This window comes from Macrobrachium nipponense, chromosome 10 (genome assembly GCF_015104395.2).
Source record: "Macrobrachium nipponense isolate FS-2020 chromosome 10, ASM1510439v2, whole genome shotgun sequence".
In the NCBI taxonomy this organism is placed as follows: Eukaryota; Metazoa; Arthropoda; class Malacostraca; order Decapoda; family Palaemonidae; genus Macrobrachium; species Macrobrachium nipponense.
In genome coordinates, this window is record NC_087204.1 from 24,208,927 (window position 1) to 24,228,425 (window position 19,499).

At 37.1% G+C, this 19,499-nt stretch overlaps 1 protein-coding gene and 1 long non-coding RNA gene across 3 annotated transcripts in view; one reads left to right on the forward strand and one right to left on the reverse strand.

Annotated features, from left to right (window-relative positions):
- The window catches only part of LOC135223489 (uncharacterized), a 104,631-nt gene that overhangs the window by 54,126 nt on the left and 31,006 nt on the right, over nucleotides 1-19,499 (reverse strand). The window lies entirely within an intron of this gene.
- LOC135224129 (uncharacterized) lies at nucleotides 1,938-15,273 on the forward strand. The gene is made up of 6 exons (XM_064263022.1): nucleotides 1,938-2,073; nucleotides 5,026-5,100; nucleotides 11,213-11,382; nucleotides 11,845-11,955; nucleotides 13,022-13,131; nucleotides 14,263-15,273. The coding sequence occupies exons 1-6, from the start codon at nucleotides 1,965-1,967 to the stop codon at nucleotides 14,708-14,710; spliced, it is 1,023 nt and encodes a 340-aa protein (XP_064119092.1). The 5' UTR covers nucleotides 1,938-1,964; the 3' UTR covers nucleotides 14,711-15,273.

Below are 19,499 nucleotides of genomic sequence, written 5' to 3' on the forward strand. Positions count from 1 at the left end.
TACATATATATCACTCTTTTTCAGGATGCGACTTGAATTGTTTGTGGAGGTTGAGGCATGGCTGAATTGTGTCATGGCATCTGGTTGAAAAGGTGGAACTGTACCAGTCAGTTTTTGGCAGCTATTACCGCTTCAGTGAAAAGAAATCAATGACTCCACAGAGGAAGGGAGATGGAAGTGTGTGCGTCCAAATTATGTTATATATATATATAATATTTAAAAATAAAAAAAAATTAAAAAATTTTTTATTAGTATATATATATATATATATATTAATAATATATATCTATATTAATATATATTAATAATATATATAGATATATATATATATATATTATATATATATATATATATATATAATATATATATATATATATAATATATATCATAAAATTTTATTAGGTTTATTTTTATAAGTTTATTTTCATGTACATTTTCAGTGTTTGTACATGCATATATCTGTTACCAAAAGAAACATAGAAATAAAACCAAAACAAATGGTTCATGCGCTTGGTGGGATGTGATACATTTGAATCTTTCATCTTTTGAGTGTATCATTCAAAGTGGTTGCAATCTTCAGTATGGTACAGACTATTTTATATGTATGTGTGTTTTATAAAAAATAGCTGTCCATTAGCCCAAGTCTCATGTGTATGTATGTATGTATATACATACTTTATATATACTTTTTTATACTGTAATTTTTTTTATGGAATGAGGTTGTTGTTACTGAGGTAAGAATCAATAGAGTGCATTTGTAGGTTATTTATATACAAAACAGAGGCCACATTATTTGACTATTTACTTGTACAGTGTTAGTCCTCACTGGAACATGTCAGTGCAAAATAAATGATAAGCAAGATTAAAACTTTCATTCTCCTGAGTTATTTATTATAAGGTATATGAACTTTCATTTTATGGTCTTGAAAATTATTATTCAAAGCTGTTGCAAGGTTCATGTAAACCTTGTAAACACATTTTCAGGGCCTCTATAAGGATTGTTTAATATCCTTACAACGTTTGTATAAAGCAGTTAAAAGGTAATTATGAGGCATTTATAAAGCCTATTTAAGGTTCTATATGGGCTTTTTGAAGGTTTATACCATGGTTTTTTGAAGCTCTTTCAAGGCTTTTATTGAGGTTTATTTCAAGTATATTTAAGGCTTGCACAAACCTAAAAGTGTACACGAAAACAGGTACTTTTTAAGTGTATCTCAAGCACTTTTTAAGTTTGGGGCTTAAAGTTCGCAAGCTTGTAAAGTACGTTCGTCTAATGTCCTATGAACATCATTTTCGGGGGGGGGGGGGGGGGAATACACGACAGTTTAAGACGCAATTCCTAAAAGCATGGCGGGGAAGGAGCGCGTCTTATAGTAAAGAAGACGTTATGAATTTTCATTAATAAATATAATTTGCTAATCACTAGTACGAGATAAATTATCTATGTAGAGATTTGGAGCCAAGGACTCCGTAGCCATTCAAGAATTTGCAGATTACGGCCTTCAGCCAGAACTTTAAGTCAATTCCTTGATCCTAAATGATAACGTAACAGTCATATTTCACATTCAGGAGTAAAATAGATTAAGTGATTTCCGTAATGTCTAAGTAAACGATGATTCCCGCCTGAATTACAAGGATTCTGTAGTTCACGCGGGAAAGCGTAAGTTTCTTTTGAAGAAGGGCGAAGCGACGCTTGAGTCAATGGGTCTCGTATTGTGCAGAATTTTAGTCCAGTTGTGGACTTAGTGCTTTACAAGCACGTGACATCAAAGACCCTATGTGCTACCACATAAAAAGGCCATACGAATTTTCAGGTTATTTGAATTAAAATTGGTGAGAGCAGTAAGAAACTGCGTGTACTGTGGAATTCTGCTAGGAACTTTCATCTTTTTATTTTCTCTCTTCTTTCTCCCGTGTCTCCATATTCGCAGATGGCCGAGTTGACGCGCCTGGCGCAGACGCTGATGCACCTCCAGAATATTCACTGGATCGTCGGCGACGACTCGAAGAAGGCCAACGTACACGTCACCAATTACCTGCGGCAGACAGGCATCCCTTTCACTTACCTCCTCAGTAAGTTGGATAACGCAACGCATCCAGCTATTCGTTTTCCCTTATTATCTTCATCTTCTTCACTTACGACTGAGTTACATCAGTTATTACCACATCATTCTCATCTTCCCTGATGGTTAATGAGCGTGTTATCATTGTGTTAGTCGACAGTTACACCTTTATTTCATTATCACCTTCGTCCTTTCGATAACAATACCTATATACGGAGTCATGATCTAATAATAAACAATAGTCCGTATCATCATGATCATCAATTCCTCTCGAGTCGAGTTATCAACGTCAGCATAATGATAATCATTCGTCAAGGAAGGGAAGACAGAAATACAGGAAAATGGATGATGGAATGACAGATGATGATGCAGATCATATCTTTTGGGAAGTTCAATGCTACAAAGTTTTTCTGAAGGGTATATTTCAACCGTGACCAAACTACGCAATAAACTAAGAGTAGTCTCTCAAAATTGCAACAAGATCAAGTGAATTGACTCCCAAGCGTCAATTCCATTATGAAGGGACACTTTTGATATTCTGTCCTAATGTGCAAAACACTTCTGTGTTTGCGTGCTACACGATAGAAGACTTCCTATAGTTATAGTATGTCATTTACTATTCACAACTATTCAGGTTTGAGCATTACGAAAATTTAGCGACACTGTGTGATATCTAAGCTTCAATAATTTCCAACACAACACCAAAAAGTAGGCGATATCCCCACAATACATCACGTAACCATCAACCGATGACCGCTCCATAAACAGCACAGAAATAAGTTGAAAAAGGACCGTGCGACCCACAGTAATTCTCAACCAGTCACTAATGTCAATAATCAAAACCACTTACGATTGATAAATAACGATCATATAAAATATGGCTGAAATGCGTTGATGTGGAACACGTAAATCATACCAAGCGGTTGCTATTTTAGACGGTGAATCCAGAGCCACTGTTTACATTTTAAAAACCCAAGATTTATGCCTATTCTCGCTTCACTTGCCTCCAAAGTCAACTAAATGTAAACAAAACAGGGAAGACGGACATTTCACCGAAAGCTACGGCTACAGTACTGCCCTCTATCAGCCACATCGCCAAAATATATATATATAAAAAAAATCATTCGCTAAAGAATAAATATGATCACAGCATAACCATAACTCCAGCCAAGCTTCCATGACAAGCTCACAACAGCCTCATTTGGTTTCTTTTCATTTTCTTCATCTCACCTTTTTTTAAATTGTATTTCTCTCTCATAGTTTATTGTTGACCTCTCTTTCTCTGCACTGGGTTGCTTTCTCTATTTGGCCCCTTTGGTATAGAAGACATTCTGTTTCATGAACTATAATAATAAAACCCTTACAAAATTTATTATATGAATAGTTCCTTTTAGGAAATCTCACTAAAATATAAAGGGCAGAAACGATTATGAAAAAATTTCAAACATCATTCACATTTTGCTACTGAACTGTTCTTGCCTGCAGAACAAAATAAAGATAACATTGAGAAAGAAATAAAATTCAATCAATAAACAAACATTTAACATTCACTTATATACAAATAAAATAAACAATTGGGAAAAGTGACTGAAAAATTGAGTCGAACGATAATGGAGCACTTAAACAGCGTTTGCTTAGAAATGTTCAAAATGGCCCTGAATAGACTTAATTTCAACAAGAGTGAGTCACAGTTAAGGTATAATTATCTCGTTATAAATTTCTAAATATAAGACCAAGCTGGTGATACAATGGCTTTTATCGTGGTTATTTTGATAAGAGCCTTTCTAAAAAATTCATTGGGTGCTTTAACGTACACGACTACATGTATATGTGCGCCTGCGTATGCTTACCATATGTATATAATATTTATACAATCGACCCCCGGTATTCACGGGGAATGTGTACCACACAATCTTCCACGAATAGTTCAAATCCGCGAATGCTTGACATCCCTTTAAAATACTTATAAAAACTGCCTATTTTGATAGTTCAAACACTAAAAAAAACTCTAAAAACTCTTATACCCAAGTATTTTAATAGTTTTATTTTTAAAAATGCATTTAGTCACGAAAACTATTAGAAAATACAGCAATTATTGGATGTTTCTTTGTGAAAAATACCGTGAATAAGAAAATTTCCATGAATAATGTGTATACTATATATTCCTTAGCAAAATTCACAAATCCGGAACCGCAAATACGTATATATATATATGTATATATGATATATATATATCTATATATATATATATATATATATATATATGTACGTATTACTTCCGAAAACACAAATTCTCTGTGTAAAAAATTATTACTTCCACTGAGGACCTCAATAGTACGGAAGGTTCAGAGAAGGAGATTCTTTCGGAGGCCTGTCTCCCTCCATCTTCAGTCCCTTGAAGAGGTAGGCAGACATGCCTCAGAAAACGTATTAATTAAAGATGTTCTCTATCACCCCTTCAAGTGAATTCCTGGTAAGGTCACCAACAAATTTTTGTAAATGATCCTAATTAAAAGAGTAACCTCTGTGTTCAAACCCCCATGCCTCAGAAATACAAAAAATTAGGGTAAAGCCTTACCCAAGGGTGTGGCCAACAGGAACGCATAAACGCGTTTCCCATCTGACTCGTTATAGATCGCGTTAAATTGAATAGTAAAATCAATGTCTCCTGGTTTAATAGCGTAATATAATTTCGGGAGAATGACTCCCACTAGCCCCACTTCATATTCCACTCCTTTCGGTAATGATATAGGGACAGCTAACCTATTGGTAAATTTACACACCCGATTTTCTGGAAATGTACCTATACATGCATTGCTATTCACGTATATGATGTGATTGCTACACATGTTGAATGTAGACCGTATGACTAACAATGGGCATCGGGTTTGTAATATATGTACATAAAAACCTCCACGTTCATGTTATGTCACACCATATTCATGAATTTGTTATCACACAGATTGTCATGTCATTAAAGAAAATGTCCAAGCCTCTAACCGCCATGATGAATCATCCTCACCACCCTCCGATCCAGGTAAAATATTATTATTATTATTATTATTATTATTATTATTATTATTATGTATTATTATTATTATTATTATAATACACGTTCACTTTGGTGCTTATTTAACATGATCTTTACAGATCCCTTCACTGAAAACTTCTCATTAGATGAAGATTTGATGGGGAGTAATAATAATAATGAAGCATCGCGCGTTGGTGGAGGTGTAGGAACCAGAAGGGGATCATCACTCACGAGGGAAAGAACGGAGGGTAATAAGGTAGTGAGTACCATTCATTATGCGGCTGCAGTAGGGTCACACATTGACGTGGCAATGAAGTTAAGTAGTAGCATAGCCCGATTACGCAAAGATGTGCACAGTAACTTCCTTGAAAGAGGTATTCGCTTGGCTATGCTCTACTTGTGCGTTATTGTCACCAGCGTGAGGATGCTAGGCGACATGAATGAAAAAAGTGCTTTTTATGTATGTACTCCACCCACCCTCACTACGATTGACTCGATCTATGACTCCCTGGAGGAGGCTATTGAGTTTATAGCTAATAACTTGGAAGAGAGACTCAACCGTACTGAGGGTTCGGGTTGGTATATGACCTCGCTGGATAGGGTTGAACTTCATATCATGCGGCGTGAGTTAGTGAATATTAATAACTTCAAGGTGCATCCCAAGGGAGTCCGCGGTAGTGATCAGGTTATCAATATTCAGTCCGGGTACAACTGTGTCATTACAGCGTTAGAAACGTATGTTGTACTCCGGGATAACCCTCCCACACGTATTAACAACCTCCCTCGTGTCTTAATGAGGAGGATGGGGAGGGGACAATTTAATATCAAACACTCGCCAGATATGCCGTTGACCCATGACTCTTTCAAAACATTAGAAAAGGGGAATAACTCAACATATATCTGTATAAATTATGTGAATTAGTCATGGGGAAACAGCGGAAAGAACATTGGACGGTGCATCTGGCGAGGAAAGGTGGTAACCCCCAAAGCCCTCATTTGGTCACGTTGTTATTAATCACTGACGACCACGTCGCGTTGATTAAGGATATGTTGGCATTCGTGAAGAAGTTCCGACACGGATTCAAGCAAGGGCGGGGGATTGAGCACGCGGGTGGTATGTGTTACAATTGTTTGACTTTGTTTAATAGTCCCACCATCCGCGAGGCACACACTCAGGCCTGTACTACTCGAACCACTGTCGAATACCCAGATCCCGGCCAATTTAAACAGTTTACTAAAGTTAAAGCTCTGCTGCCAATCTTGCACATGGCTTTCCTGGATTTTGAGGCGTATAATATTCAACCGAAGACCGGAGAAGACGATCCGAGAATAGTATCTCGGCAGAAAGCTTTCGCTTACTGCTACGTGATCGTTGACGGTAGAACGGGGGAATATTGTACCCATAGACTAAGTCACGGAGAGAAATGCATTGATGATTGTTTGCAGAACATGAACCGGGACTGGACGTTATTGCATGAATGAATGCGTGCGTATCCTTTACATATGACTCCTGAATCCACCCATAAGTTTGAAGCGAGCACTCATTGCGAAGGATGTAACGTCGAATTCAAGGCTGGAGTCACGAAAATGCGACATCACGCTCATTTTGTGGCACGGGACAACTTTGTGTGTGCACTGTGTCAACAGTGTAATTTGAATATGCAATTTAAGGAGCCAACTTTAACAGTGTTCGTACACAATTTGTCATATGACATCGCCCTGGTCTTGAAAGAGGCAGGGGCTCAGCATGATTTTGAAATTCTGAAACGTGAGGGTAGTAAATTTTACTCGGCCAGATCGGGCAATCTGAGATTCGTGGATAGCAACAACGTGATTAGAGGGACCCTTTCTAGTCTCGCCTCGAGTCATATCAAACAGAAAGGTTCCCTTGAAATCGCACGTCAGTTGTTAACCCAGTATTCTCGGGATTGTCTCGATTTAGTTTTGGGTACGGGTAAACAGTACTACCCTTATCACAGTGATTGTGATAGAGAGATCTCGGGTTGTGGGGCTTTCGTAGCTCATTATCTCTTGAAGGATTGTCACATCAAGACGTGAACTCTCGCCATGGCTTCATCAACCTCCTCGTGCAAGTTAGTTTTCGGGAACTTGTCCTCAGTGATGAAATGAGCAAAATTGGTAAAATATGTTGCGATGCTATAATGAAAAAGAATTTATCCCTGTTGGAGGAAAGGTGTGTGGAAGATTTATATATGAAAAACTTGTTAGCTAAATTTAAAAGCTTTGAGGTGTTAGATGAAACGTCGTCTTTGATACACGGTCGGGAAAGTGCTGGAGAAGATGTTTGTGGTATATACTAGGGCTGTGATGTGAAGGAACAGGTTAGAAAATATATACTAGCCGTATGTTTTGTTGAAGTATTGTTTTTGAAAAAGCGAATGCGTATATTATCGCGTTCGTGTTTGTACAGTTTTTTTCTAATGTATGTATTTGTATAGAATATTAATTAATTCCCCTGTATTTAGCATTGGTTACAAATATAAAATAACAATTCCGCCTGTAATTTGATTTTTCAACCTCTTTCAACCTCGGTATAATAAATAAACAAAATTGAAATGTGTACCTTTGTCCTCGTATTCGCCATGGAGATTATGACTCAAATTCTATGATAAATAAAATTTCACGTGGGGGTGAAGTCAGCTTGGCAGATATGGCGATAAGGTCTCGTTTCTTCGTGTGTGTGTGTGTGCGTGATTCATCATCAGATAACATTGACCCTGTTGGTTATTGGGGGAGATATCAAATTGATAAATATATGTATCACATGAGGATGAAGTCAGTTGCCAAATATCCTTTTATCATGATACTCTGAATATCTAAGCAGCTGCTGTAATATATTATAGTATATATATATATATATATTATATATATATATATATATTATATATATATAATATATAATATCTATAATATATATTTAATATATATAATATATATATATATATATATATATATATATATATGTCCCCTTTAATTGTTTTCAACGTAACCAGGACGTTTACCTCATCTTCCTCCTATAAAATCTCTAAATTTATATATGCACATCGCGAATATAGTCTCTCTCTCTCTCTCTCTCTCTCTCTCTCTCTTCTCTCTCTCTCTCAGCCATTACATTTTGTTTTTAAATCATTTTATATAATATAGATATAATATATATATATATATATCTATATATATATATATATATATATATATACTATATATATAACTATAACAAAATGTAATGGCTGAGAGAGAGGGAGAGGGAGGGAGAGAGAGCGAGAGAGAGACTATATTCGCGATGTGCATATATAAATTTAGAGATTTTATAGGAGGAAGATGAGGTAAACGTCCTGGTTACGTTGAAAACAATTAAAGGGGACATGAGTCACAAAAAGTCATTCATTCCTGTAGTTACGTGACGTCACAGGGGTAGAAAAGTGGAGTCAATTTGGGGTGGGGGGTTGAAATGTTGGTTTTATTCCCAGAGAGTTATGTGACGTCACAGGGGGTAGGAAAGGTGGAGTCAATTTGGGGTCGGGGGTTGAAAGGATGGTTTTATTCCCGGAGAGTTACGTGACGTCACAGGGGTAGAAAAGTGGAGTTAATTTGGGGTCAGGGATTGAAATGTTGGTTTTATTCCTGGAGAGTTACATGACGTCACAGGGGGTTAGGAAAGGTAAAGTCAATTTGGGGTCGGGGGTTGAAAGGATGGTTTTATTCCCGGAGAGTTACGTGACGTCACAGGGGGTTAGGAAAGGTGGAGTCAATTTGGGGTCGGGGGTTGAAAGGATGGTTTTATTCCCGGAGTTACGTGACGTCACAGGGGTAGAAAAGTGGAGTCAATTTGGGGTGGAGGGGTTGAAATGTTGGTTTTATTCCCGGAGAGTTACATGATGTCACAGGGGGTTAGGAAAGGTGGAGTCAATTTGGGGGGTCGGGGTTGAAAATATGGTTTTATTCCCCTAGAGTTACGTGATGTCACAGGTGTAGAACAGTGGAGTCAATTTGGGGTCGGTGGTGGCGGGTTGAAATGTTGGTTTTATTCCCGTAGAGTTACAGGTGGCCACGCCCCCAACCCCATTTTCGACCTCATGTATGTACATGAGCTCATCAATAATGTGGAGTCGATTTGGGGTCAAGTGTGGCCACACCCCCTTTTACACCTCATCTACGTATATCAGCTTATAAGACAAGTAGAGTCTATTTGGGGTTAAGGGGGGCCACGCCCCCTAATATGAGCTCATGTACGTACATGAGCTTGTAAGACAAATGGAGTCAATTTTGAGCTCATATCCGTACATGAGCTTATAATACAAATGGAGTCAATTTGGGGTCAGGGGTGGCCACGCCCCCCGGAATATTGGAGTCTATATGGGGTCAGGGGTGGCCACGCCCCCCACCCCCCAGAATAGTGGAGTCTATGGGGTGGGGTCAGGGTGGCCACGTCCCCCCGACAGTGGAGTGGAGTCTATATGGGGTCGGGGTGGCCACGCCCCTTTTGGGGTTTTAGGGGTTGCCCCGCCCCTTTTTAGGCCTCACGTACGTACATGAGCTTATCAGGAGGGGGGAGGGGGTAGCCATGCCCCTTGGGGGTGGGGGGGCGGGGCTACGAAAGTGGAGTCTATATGGGGTCTTTTCCTCTACTGTTATGAGCATGAAAAGTGCAATTGTGAGGCTGAAGAATAACAAATATGCGCTGAACTTTCTTCGGCGCAATCTTATAAGCAAGATTACCGAAAATACCGAAAAGACAGCAGCAATTGTGAACAGAGCCCAAGCCCAGTGGGAGAAATGCAGTATTAAGCCATTGGCAGTCGCTTCTAGCAAATCCTAGTGCAGAAGATACATAATGCCTAAGTGATGAAGCTGGCCGATACGTCCATTGTCAGTGATTGTCTCAAAGCAAAAAAGACTGACAACAATACAACCAGCAATATCTATTGGCTAATAGCAGTAACAGGCATCTTCAGTTTTCTCAGGTCCTGCGACATTTGCCACAAGACTGCAAAGAGGCTTAGGCTTCAGTAGCAATATACCACTGGGAAAAAGGCTGTCACAGATGGAAGAGTCATTCAAGAGAATAACTGTAAACCAGACAGACCCTCTATTCCAAGTGTTGCAGAAGGTAGACTTCAGTGGTAGACTTCACTACAAGATACCCAGAGGAGGTAGCACTTTCTGGAATAGAAAATGAGGGGGTAGCAGAGGATATACTCGAAGTAGTTTTAAGTAAGATGATATTCTGTACGGAGATGCTCAGTGACCGATGTACCCAGTTTACTTAAAAAATAATGAGGCATGTGAGCTATCTGGTGAGCAAAGCAGTATTTAAGACTATATATAACCCAAGATGCACGGACTGTATGAAAGTATAGACAGCATGCTAAAATCTAGGTTGAAGATGCACAGGACAGGCCCAAGGATTATGACCAGTATCTACCAACGATGCAGTCTATAAATCAAGAAGTATAACAGTTGAGCAGTGCATTTTCACTGTTTCAGCTACTGTATGGAAGGACTGTGAGAGGACAGATAGAGATTCTCCAGGAATCATATACTAGAGGCTATGAGGATGAAGTTAGCAACACTTATCACTATGGGCTAAAGATAAGAATTGCATGGAGGAGACAGGTCAACCCTCCAGCTAAAGTCTATATGTGGCATGGCAACATCAGAAACATCACTGCAACAAGAGGAAAAGAGACCATTGATTCAAGGTGGAGTGGGAGGTGTATGAGTCACTACCACTGGAGACAAACAAACTGATGTTGCAGTGGAAAGGGCCATACAAAGTTAAGGAAGTAGTTAATCACAAGGGCTACAAGGTTAATGCTGGAAGAGAACTTAAGACTCCTCATGTGAACTTCCTAACCAGCTACCATTAGAGGGGAGCAAGTGAGCCAGTGGTAGCTGTTGTCGGAGGAGATGCCCGAGTATAATTGTCATTGCGGAAGAATCCCCTAAAAAATGGTGACAAAATAAAAACCATAAACCAATCATTTCACATGATAATATGTATCTGTATCATATTACTCATTTACACATACATATATGATGTATCATTGCTTTTGTACATCACATTACACTCGTTTATGTTCACTTTCTATTTTCTCAGGATTTGAGTACAATGCTGAAAGTAATGCAAACATCACCCACATCGAGTCCGTTGCTTCTTCATTTGATTGTGACTTTGACCTTCTGTATTACCCTTTTGAGGTTCATCTTTGTGAAATACAGATCGCACTTACACAGTTCGGAGCTTATAAAGCCTATTTCGACACTAGAGTAAGTGTATGAATGACCTGATGTTTCTTTATGCCTCTCTTCTTGCATACTTTTGCAACAAATACTTCTGCAACTAGCACTTTATAACAGTAATGCTCAACAGAGCATTACTGTTATATATAGGCGGTAATAGTACTACTACAAGTACTATACTTGTTGCTGCTTCTTTGGTTTCCATTTCTGCTGTTATAGCTGATCTTACAAGCAAGTTTTCTCCCGTAAGGAATAAGGCCATGCTTTACATCACTGACATAACATTAAGGCAATGCTTTTAGTCCTAACATGCCACTACTGCTATTGCTACCATTGCTGTTGATGCTTCTCTTATTACATACACTGAACTAATTCCACTTTCAGTTATTTACATGCATGGATAAATACCATGAGAAGTGCTAATTTGTAGACATGACTGCAGTGTAAATTGACTTTATTGACCTTACAGTGTCTTCCTTCCTTTTACAGATGATTAATCTACAGCCAGACAATTTCACCCTCACTGATTTTACCACTCAGCCTATATGTTATACTTTCGTCAATCAGTCAACAAACCAAGCCAATCTATTGAAGATTCATGTAAGTATTATTTTCAAGTACATATTTGCCTGCATAACTGTATTTTGTTTGTTTTGTTTGTATGGTGTTTTTACGTTGCATGGAACCAGTGGTTATTTAGCAACGGGACCAACGGCTATACGTGACTTCCAAACCATGTCTAGAGTGAATGAACTTCTATCATCAGAAATACGCATCTCTCACTCCTCAATGGAATGGCCGAGAATAGAACTCGCGACCACCGAGGTGGGACGCCAACACCATACCAACCACGCCACTGTGGCGCTCGCATAACTATACGGGAAACCTCACACGATCAGAATTTGCAGAGGATGTCTATGTTATAAAGTTATCATTGATAGCCACTGAATGACAGTTTCTATACAGTGAAATGCAATGTGTACCTAAATATACTGCTGTTTGTAATAACGATAGTCAACTGGTAATAGTCAACTGGGATCAAAGGTGAGAGAGGCTGACGCCTTAAGAGGCGTCAGCCTCTCTCACCTTTGATCCCCGTATAAATATGCAGAATAATGGTATCTCAGGTCAAGCTTTGGATAAAGACATAATGTCGCTAGGCTTGAGACCCAAGTTAATCTTTGGATCCTATCTTGAGTTACTGTAATTATTGACAGCCTTGGTATGTTAGCATAACATAAAAATACCTGATCTTTAGAGATCAGGTATTTTTATGTTATGCTAACATACCCAGACTGCTAAATATCTGTTATTTCTTTGAAAAATTTATAGATATCAACTATGCCAGTGGTTAAAAGACTGGAATTCTCGTTACTGATATATCTAGTGGATAACTTGTTTTTATCACTATAGCTATTTGCAGTTGGCTCAAATTAGTCTTCAATTGAAGAATTAATGTAAGGCTCAACCTGATGATCAAGGAGTCAAGTAACCTGTAACATAGGGACTTGGGTAAAACTGAAAATAATGAAACTTAGGTGATCTTGATGAAGGATTTTGGTAAATGTTATAGAAGAAATATTACTTCAGATAAAGCGCAACTTTGTGATTAAGTATGTGAAAATATCATTTTTGGAAATTTTCTATACTTTGTTTTCATAAACAGATTATGTTGAGCAGAAGATACGGGGCATATATCCTAACCACTTTCCTCCCTTGCATCGTCCTGACCATCATAGGATCTCTGACGGAATTTTTTGAAGACGATAACTTTAGGTAAGTCAGATTTTTTCATGAATGGTCATTACTTACACAAATATCCACTCATAGTCAGTGTCAAAGTCGTCAGTTGCAGTCCTCTCCCAGGCTTTTGCCTCTCGGGCATCCATCAGCTTGGTGACCCCAACTTCCCACCAGGTCACTCGTGGTGGTAACCTCTGGTAGACAGCCTCACTATTTGCTCCCTGATGGGGAAGCAAACTCTAGCCCAGAGATTACGAGACCAAATGTTACCAACTGTAATAGCCAGTTTGAGTCTGCTCTTCAAACTGACATTTGGATGGTAAACTCATTGAGATGGATGAATTTAGGGTAGTCCTTGACGATCAACTATTTCAAGGGAAAACCTTGCATGTCAATAAAGGTTTGAGTAGATCACCTATATGATCACCTTTTCACAGAAATGCCAAGCATTGAGCAAAATCTTCTGATTATAGAGTGTAAATAAGAAGCCATTTGAAGACCTAGATGGTAAAGTAGAGAGAATTTGCTATAATCCAGTGGTTCCCAAACTGGGGGTGCCATTGCCCCCTGGGCGAGACCATGTAGCAGATTGCAGGGGGCCATAATCTGAGGATATGTATGTTTAGGAGTTTAGTAGTTAGGGAGCCAGTGGAGACAACTTACAGGTTCAGTACGGTGGGTGGTGGATCATAGACAAGTATCCTGTATGATAAGTGGGTAACGAATAGAAAAAGTTTGGGAACCACTGTGCTGTACCAATGTAGATGTGAAAAGTCATGACAGGTACATTAATGCAGTTATATGTTTTGATTATTTACAATGCAGCATTGCACATAAGAGAAAAGAGCACAATTTGATAAAGATTCCAAGGATTGATTAGTTCATAAATGTGTAGAAAAATTTAACCATCCATTCTACTAATAAGGCACAAGACCTACAGCCTAAAATCTTGACAAATTCGACATATTCTTCCATGTGCTCCTTTGGAATTCAAATACATTAGTCATTAGGCTGACTGACGTTAGACAAGGACTGTTTGGACTGGAAGGGTTCTTAGGCGTGTGGAGGAAAATCAGCCAGCCTGAATGAATCGTCCAAATGGCATTGCCTTCTGTTACCCTGAGGAACTCTCAACTTGATATCTTTAATTCCCTTCCCCTCGAGTGACCGCATAAACGTGACTCTCGCTGCCTTGATTGTGATAGCATCCCTCATCTCTCAAGTGGCCATGACGGTGCCCGTGTCTGCTCAACCCAAGCTCATCGACATGTACTTCTGCTTCTCCATGTTCAGGCTATTCTCCTGCTTCGTTCACCACAGTCTCCTCTGCTTAGTTCGATGTTTCTGGGATCAAAGAGAGAAGAAACGCGAAGAGAAAGCGACCAACGTCCAAGATTCCTTAATCCCTTTGAAAGATGACGACGTTCAAGAAGAACCTGTTGGTCGACGCCTGGCAGCTGGTGGCCCCTCAACCACCAAAACAACGGCCCACTTCGTGGACGAAATCGACGCTTTACAGGGTTGTCAACGTTACCAGCATTTCCGTCGGGTTCCTCTTGGATGTCATAATGAATGCCATTTTCGTCTTCGTGATTTTCAAGCGCAGTTATGAAGCTCTGAGATGATATGAGAAGACATGTCAAAAATGAAGATTTGTATTTTCCTTTGAACTGAGGGAGGAGATGAACTATAGATGTTATCTTTATGTTCATTATTCCTCTTTCGATCTTGCATTGTCGCTCCAGTTAGCTTTGCATCCTTTCCCTTTTTTATTCTTTATTTCTTTCTTCCCTTCGATTTCGAACAACTTTTAAATAGGTTAGTTGTATCTATTACAAGGCTGGAACATAGTCTATTGTTTTCTTCTAAAATTTACAGTATGATAATGGTTTAAATCTAGATATTTTGGCCAAAGAGACTTTTGTGTGTGTGCGTTTTTTTAAATTTTTTATTTATATTTTATATCACATGGTTAATCGCCTGAACAAACCGGAACTCAGTCTATCTGATTACACTGCAGAAGGTTGAGTAGCATTAAGTAGCACTTAATCCCTCTGGTCCTTGGACCAGAGTGACACTAAACGCAACACCCTGTAATAAGTCACTTTTTACTGTAAAACTTTAGCAATACATACTTTAACTTCAAAGATAATTTCAAGGTAATAAATAGTCGTTTATAACTATACGAATGTGTGTCTATAGGAGTGAAGTAAAAAAATTATATATATCTACTTATATGTATATATGCATATATATTTATTATATCTTGTATTGTAACTCGACAGTTATAACAAAATTCCATTTGCATTTAAACTTTATATAATCTATTGCATTAAAAAAATCGCTCTACAAAACAAATATGCATTTAATCTGATAACAAAGTGTATTTCGCATTTAAGTCTGAACTTGGCAGTTTTGTTATTGGTACCATTACAAATCTCTCTCTCTCTCTCTCTCTCTACTCTCTCTCGCTCTCTCATCATCTCTCTCTCTCTCTTCTCTACTCATATATATATATATATATGTTATATTATATATATATATATATATATCTAATATATATATAATAATATATATAAGGTATACAGGAGCGCAGACATAAGAGGTTCAGGAGGTCCATTGATACTAAACATGAAGGCCAAGATTTATTATAAAACGTTTCCCACATCAACTTTGTGCATCTTCAGTCTGTTAAAAGAGAAATGCATATATTAAAAACCAAAAAAAAAATACGGATTCACAATAGTATTCATGTTAAAATGCAATAAAATATAAATAGTTAAAAAAAGAAGAAGAACCACTGAGGTACCAACCGACTAGAATGGAAGGAAAACAAGGAATTATTTTTGAGAGAGCCATGTCTAAGACGTTGACTATGCCAGATGTAAATTTTGTTAACTATAATCTTAAACTTGTTTCTGTATATATATATATATATATATATATATATATATATATATATATATATATATATATATATATGTGTGTGTGTGTGTGTGTGTGTGTGTGTGTGTATGTGTGTGTGTGTGTTTGTATTTACAAGAATCAACTTTGTAATTAAAGTTAACAGAATGTCAAGACTTTTTTTGCACGACACAACAAATAGCAGATTGATATAATACTTCAGTAAATTAGGAGCGATTTGCATCCAGATGGACTTGCTCATCGTAAATGCACCTATACTCTGTTTTTTTCCATCTGTCCATCTGCCTGTGGTGTTTTTGCATGGTAACACTGCGTCCTGGGCTTTAAATAGTTACGCTATGTGTAAGTTTTAGGTAAATAAAAGGATATCTGGGTGTACATTTGCAACTGAAAAGTGTTTTAATAATTTACTGTATGCGAATTACACCGTTAATATTCGAAATAGGATATTGTTATTATTGTTGAGTAAGCTGAATGTAACTATCTAAAGCCCGGGACGCAGTGTTACCATACGCAAACACCACAGGCGGATGGACAGATGGAAAAAAACAGAATATACCTTCACCACATTTCGAGTGTATGCTCCTATTTATAGTTATACAATGTCGATGACCCTGGCTTTCTGTCCAAGCCCTTCACAGCTGTGCAGGAAAATAATAATATACCGTTTGCAAAGATACACCAATTTTGTTTTATCATTTTCCTTCTGTTCAGTCTAGGAATGAATGAATTCATTTCTTGAAAGGCCCTCCACAGACTAACGGAAAACTGTTCGTACTTTGGGGACATTCTGAGTGGGATCGATTCTAATCATATGCGCAAAACGAAACGTCACAAAATGATCTACGTCGCTTACCTCTAAATCAAAAGACATAATATACTAAATATCAGTCAATTCCGAATAGTGGACCATTCTATCGTCAGTGATCATTTATTTCCATTGATATCCCCGAGTGTAAACATTGATAAAAAGTTCTTTACTTTGGGAATTTTAGGGTTAAAACTCTTCTACCTCTTTCTCCTTTCGTGCAATAACATATCAACATATTATTACAGAGGAACTTCGATTCCGAAATTCTCATTTGAAATATGTCTTTGGCGTAAGGTGACTCCTTCATTTGGCTAAATTATTCAGGAGGGTAGTAACATACAGCTCATTATATACAATTTATGAGAGTTAGTAGTTTTAGCAAGATGTATAGTCTCATGGCACAATCGAGAGTTAAAGGCAAAAAAAAAAAAAAAAAAAAAGTTATTCCTCCTACCGGTACACAGACTCTCACACTTACATATATATTAATCCACAAATATAGCTACACACTTAATTCACTATACATTAGGAATAGCTTGCGTCCGATATATATATATATATATAATATATATATATATATATATATAATATATATATATATATATATATATATATATATATATATATATATATATATATATATATATATATATATAATTCAATATATTTATATATATATATTATAAAGAAATAATGTTTCCAGAATATATTCAATTTACATAAGTTGAAAATATTCATTACGCGTCGACCCCTTATCATGTCATTTGCATAACTATTAAGTAGTTATCTAAAATATATATATATATATATATATATATATATATATATATATATATATATATATATATATATATACAGACAATAAATCAGGATAAAATAAAACGAATGTTTTAGTAACCACTCCAGTTTACGGTAAAAATTTAAACTTCTCCTTTTTCAATTTGGGGAGTAAATGGATAACATTTCTCTGTAAAGTTTATACATAACCGAATGGACGATTTCCTTTGTTATTTTGGTCATCAATTACGATGTTATACTCGGCTGTTATTATTACTTATATCGTCCCAATGCTAAATACACCAGAGAAATAATCTCTCCAGAATAGATTGATTTTCTATGTGTAAATGCTGAGAATGTCACGCATTTTGTATTCAGTCCAAATAATTCTAATTGTCTGACTATTCATGAGTACTCTTAATGAAGAGTGTGGCATATGATAAAAAAATTATATTTAAAAACCTATAAAACAAAAACAAAATAAAAAAAGAAAATTAACAATAGCACTTATGAATTGCAGGCTCCTTTTGATATTCAAAAAGCCATAAAACAGCAAAACAAATTCGTAATAGAAAATTAACAAGGAATAGCAGGCTCCCGCAGGAATCCAGATTCATATCCCTCTGTACCAGAGGATCGCTCTGTCGTATTTGTACGAAAACTTCATTAAGCATAAATGGAGGTACAGTAAAAGGAATGGAAAGAGGTTACCTTTAGTAATGCCTACAGTGCGCCCTGAGAGGTGCATTGACGGCACTACCCCACTAAGGGAGCCATCCATTTCAAAGGGGAAAGAATATGCGTCGGGCATCCCAGGGTATATGAACATGCCTCCATGCCCACAGGCCAAATAAATGTCTCCTACAGAAATCTTCGCTAAAAAAGACAGATGGTGTATCTGTTTTTTCAATTTCTAGTATTTACTGCACGCCCATCTATATAATTTCACGCACAATAATATACATCGTCCTGTCAGAGAAACGTTGAAAAAAAATTATAGAAAACGTGCCCTCCTTGTTTGTTTGTTGGTTCTTTTTGGTTTTGATTTTTTAACCAACTTTTAAACTGGTCAAGATTGTTACCATCACTCGAACAAACGTATTAAACAAGATTTGTGTTTGCTTAATTTGTGTCATAAATATTAATAATTCTTTTTTTACCAGATTTTTTTATTTACCAAAGAAATGTCAAATACAGCATTGTTTCATCAACGAAAATTAAAATACTCTATATTGCATTAAAAATAACTGTTCTGTTCTGTATAACATGTACATTACGTATTTTTTACATTTTCATTCTAATAAATATATCATAAACATCCTATCCTAAAATTTCTGTATCTTTATTTCAATGCGAAACCTTTTTCAGGCCTGTTTAGGCTTTTCCATAGGGCTTTCCTAATCCCCCAACAACGACAACAACAGCAAGATCAACAACAACAACAACAGGGGAGTTTGTAGGCTTACTCTCCGATTAGAAGAAAGATGTATAGAAAAGTGCTCTTGATATATTTTTTTTTTCTTGGCCAACTTTGAAATCTGTTAATATTATTACCATCACCGCAGTTCATAAAGGACCACTGAAACAAACGTATTAAACAGGATTTTAGTTTGATCAATTTGCGCAATAAATATTCATGAATTTTTAACGAGATTTTTTTTTACCAAAGAAATACCCGAATTCACCTCATTTTACGGTACATTAAACTAGTAGCAAAATGCGAAAACAACGGACGGTTAAAAGGTACCGATAACTACAAGAATAGCAATGGAGAATACGAAAATAGGAATAAAAAGGAATGAAATCGAGGCCAAGTATAGCATCTATCTGGACCGTGAGCACAATGATGGATCGTTAGCCATTTATATCTAATGGCGGTCATGAATGT

What these genes read in the sequence shown, in the direction of transcription:
- LOC135224129 (XM_064263022.1), top strand. Translation starts at nt 1,965, where the DNA reads ATGCACCTCCAGAATATTCACTGGATCGTCGGCGACGACTCGAAGAAG. An exon ending in AAGCCTATTTCGACACTAGA is followed by an intron (nt 11,383 to 11,844) that starts GTAAGTGTATGA and finishes TTCCTTTTACAG; the next exon opens with ATGATTAATCTACAGCCAGA. An exon ending in TTTGAAGACGATAACTTTAG is followed by an intron (nt 13,132 to 14,262) that starts GTAAGTCAGATT and finishes CTTCCCCTCGAG; the next exon opens with TGACCGCATAAACGTGACTC.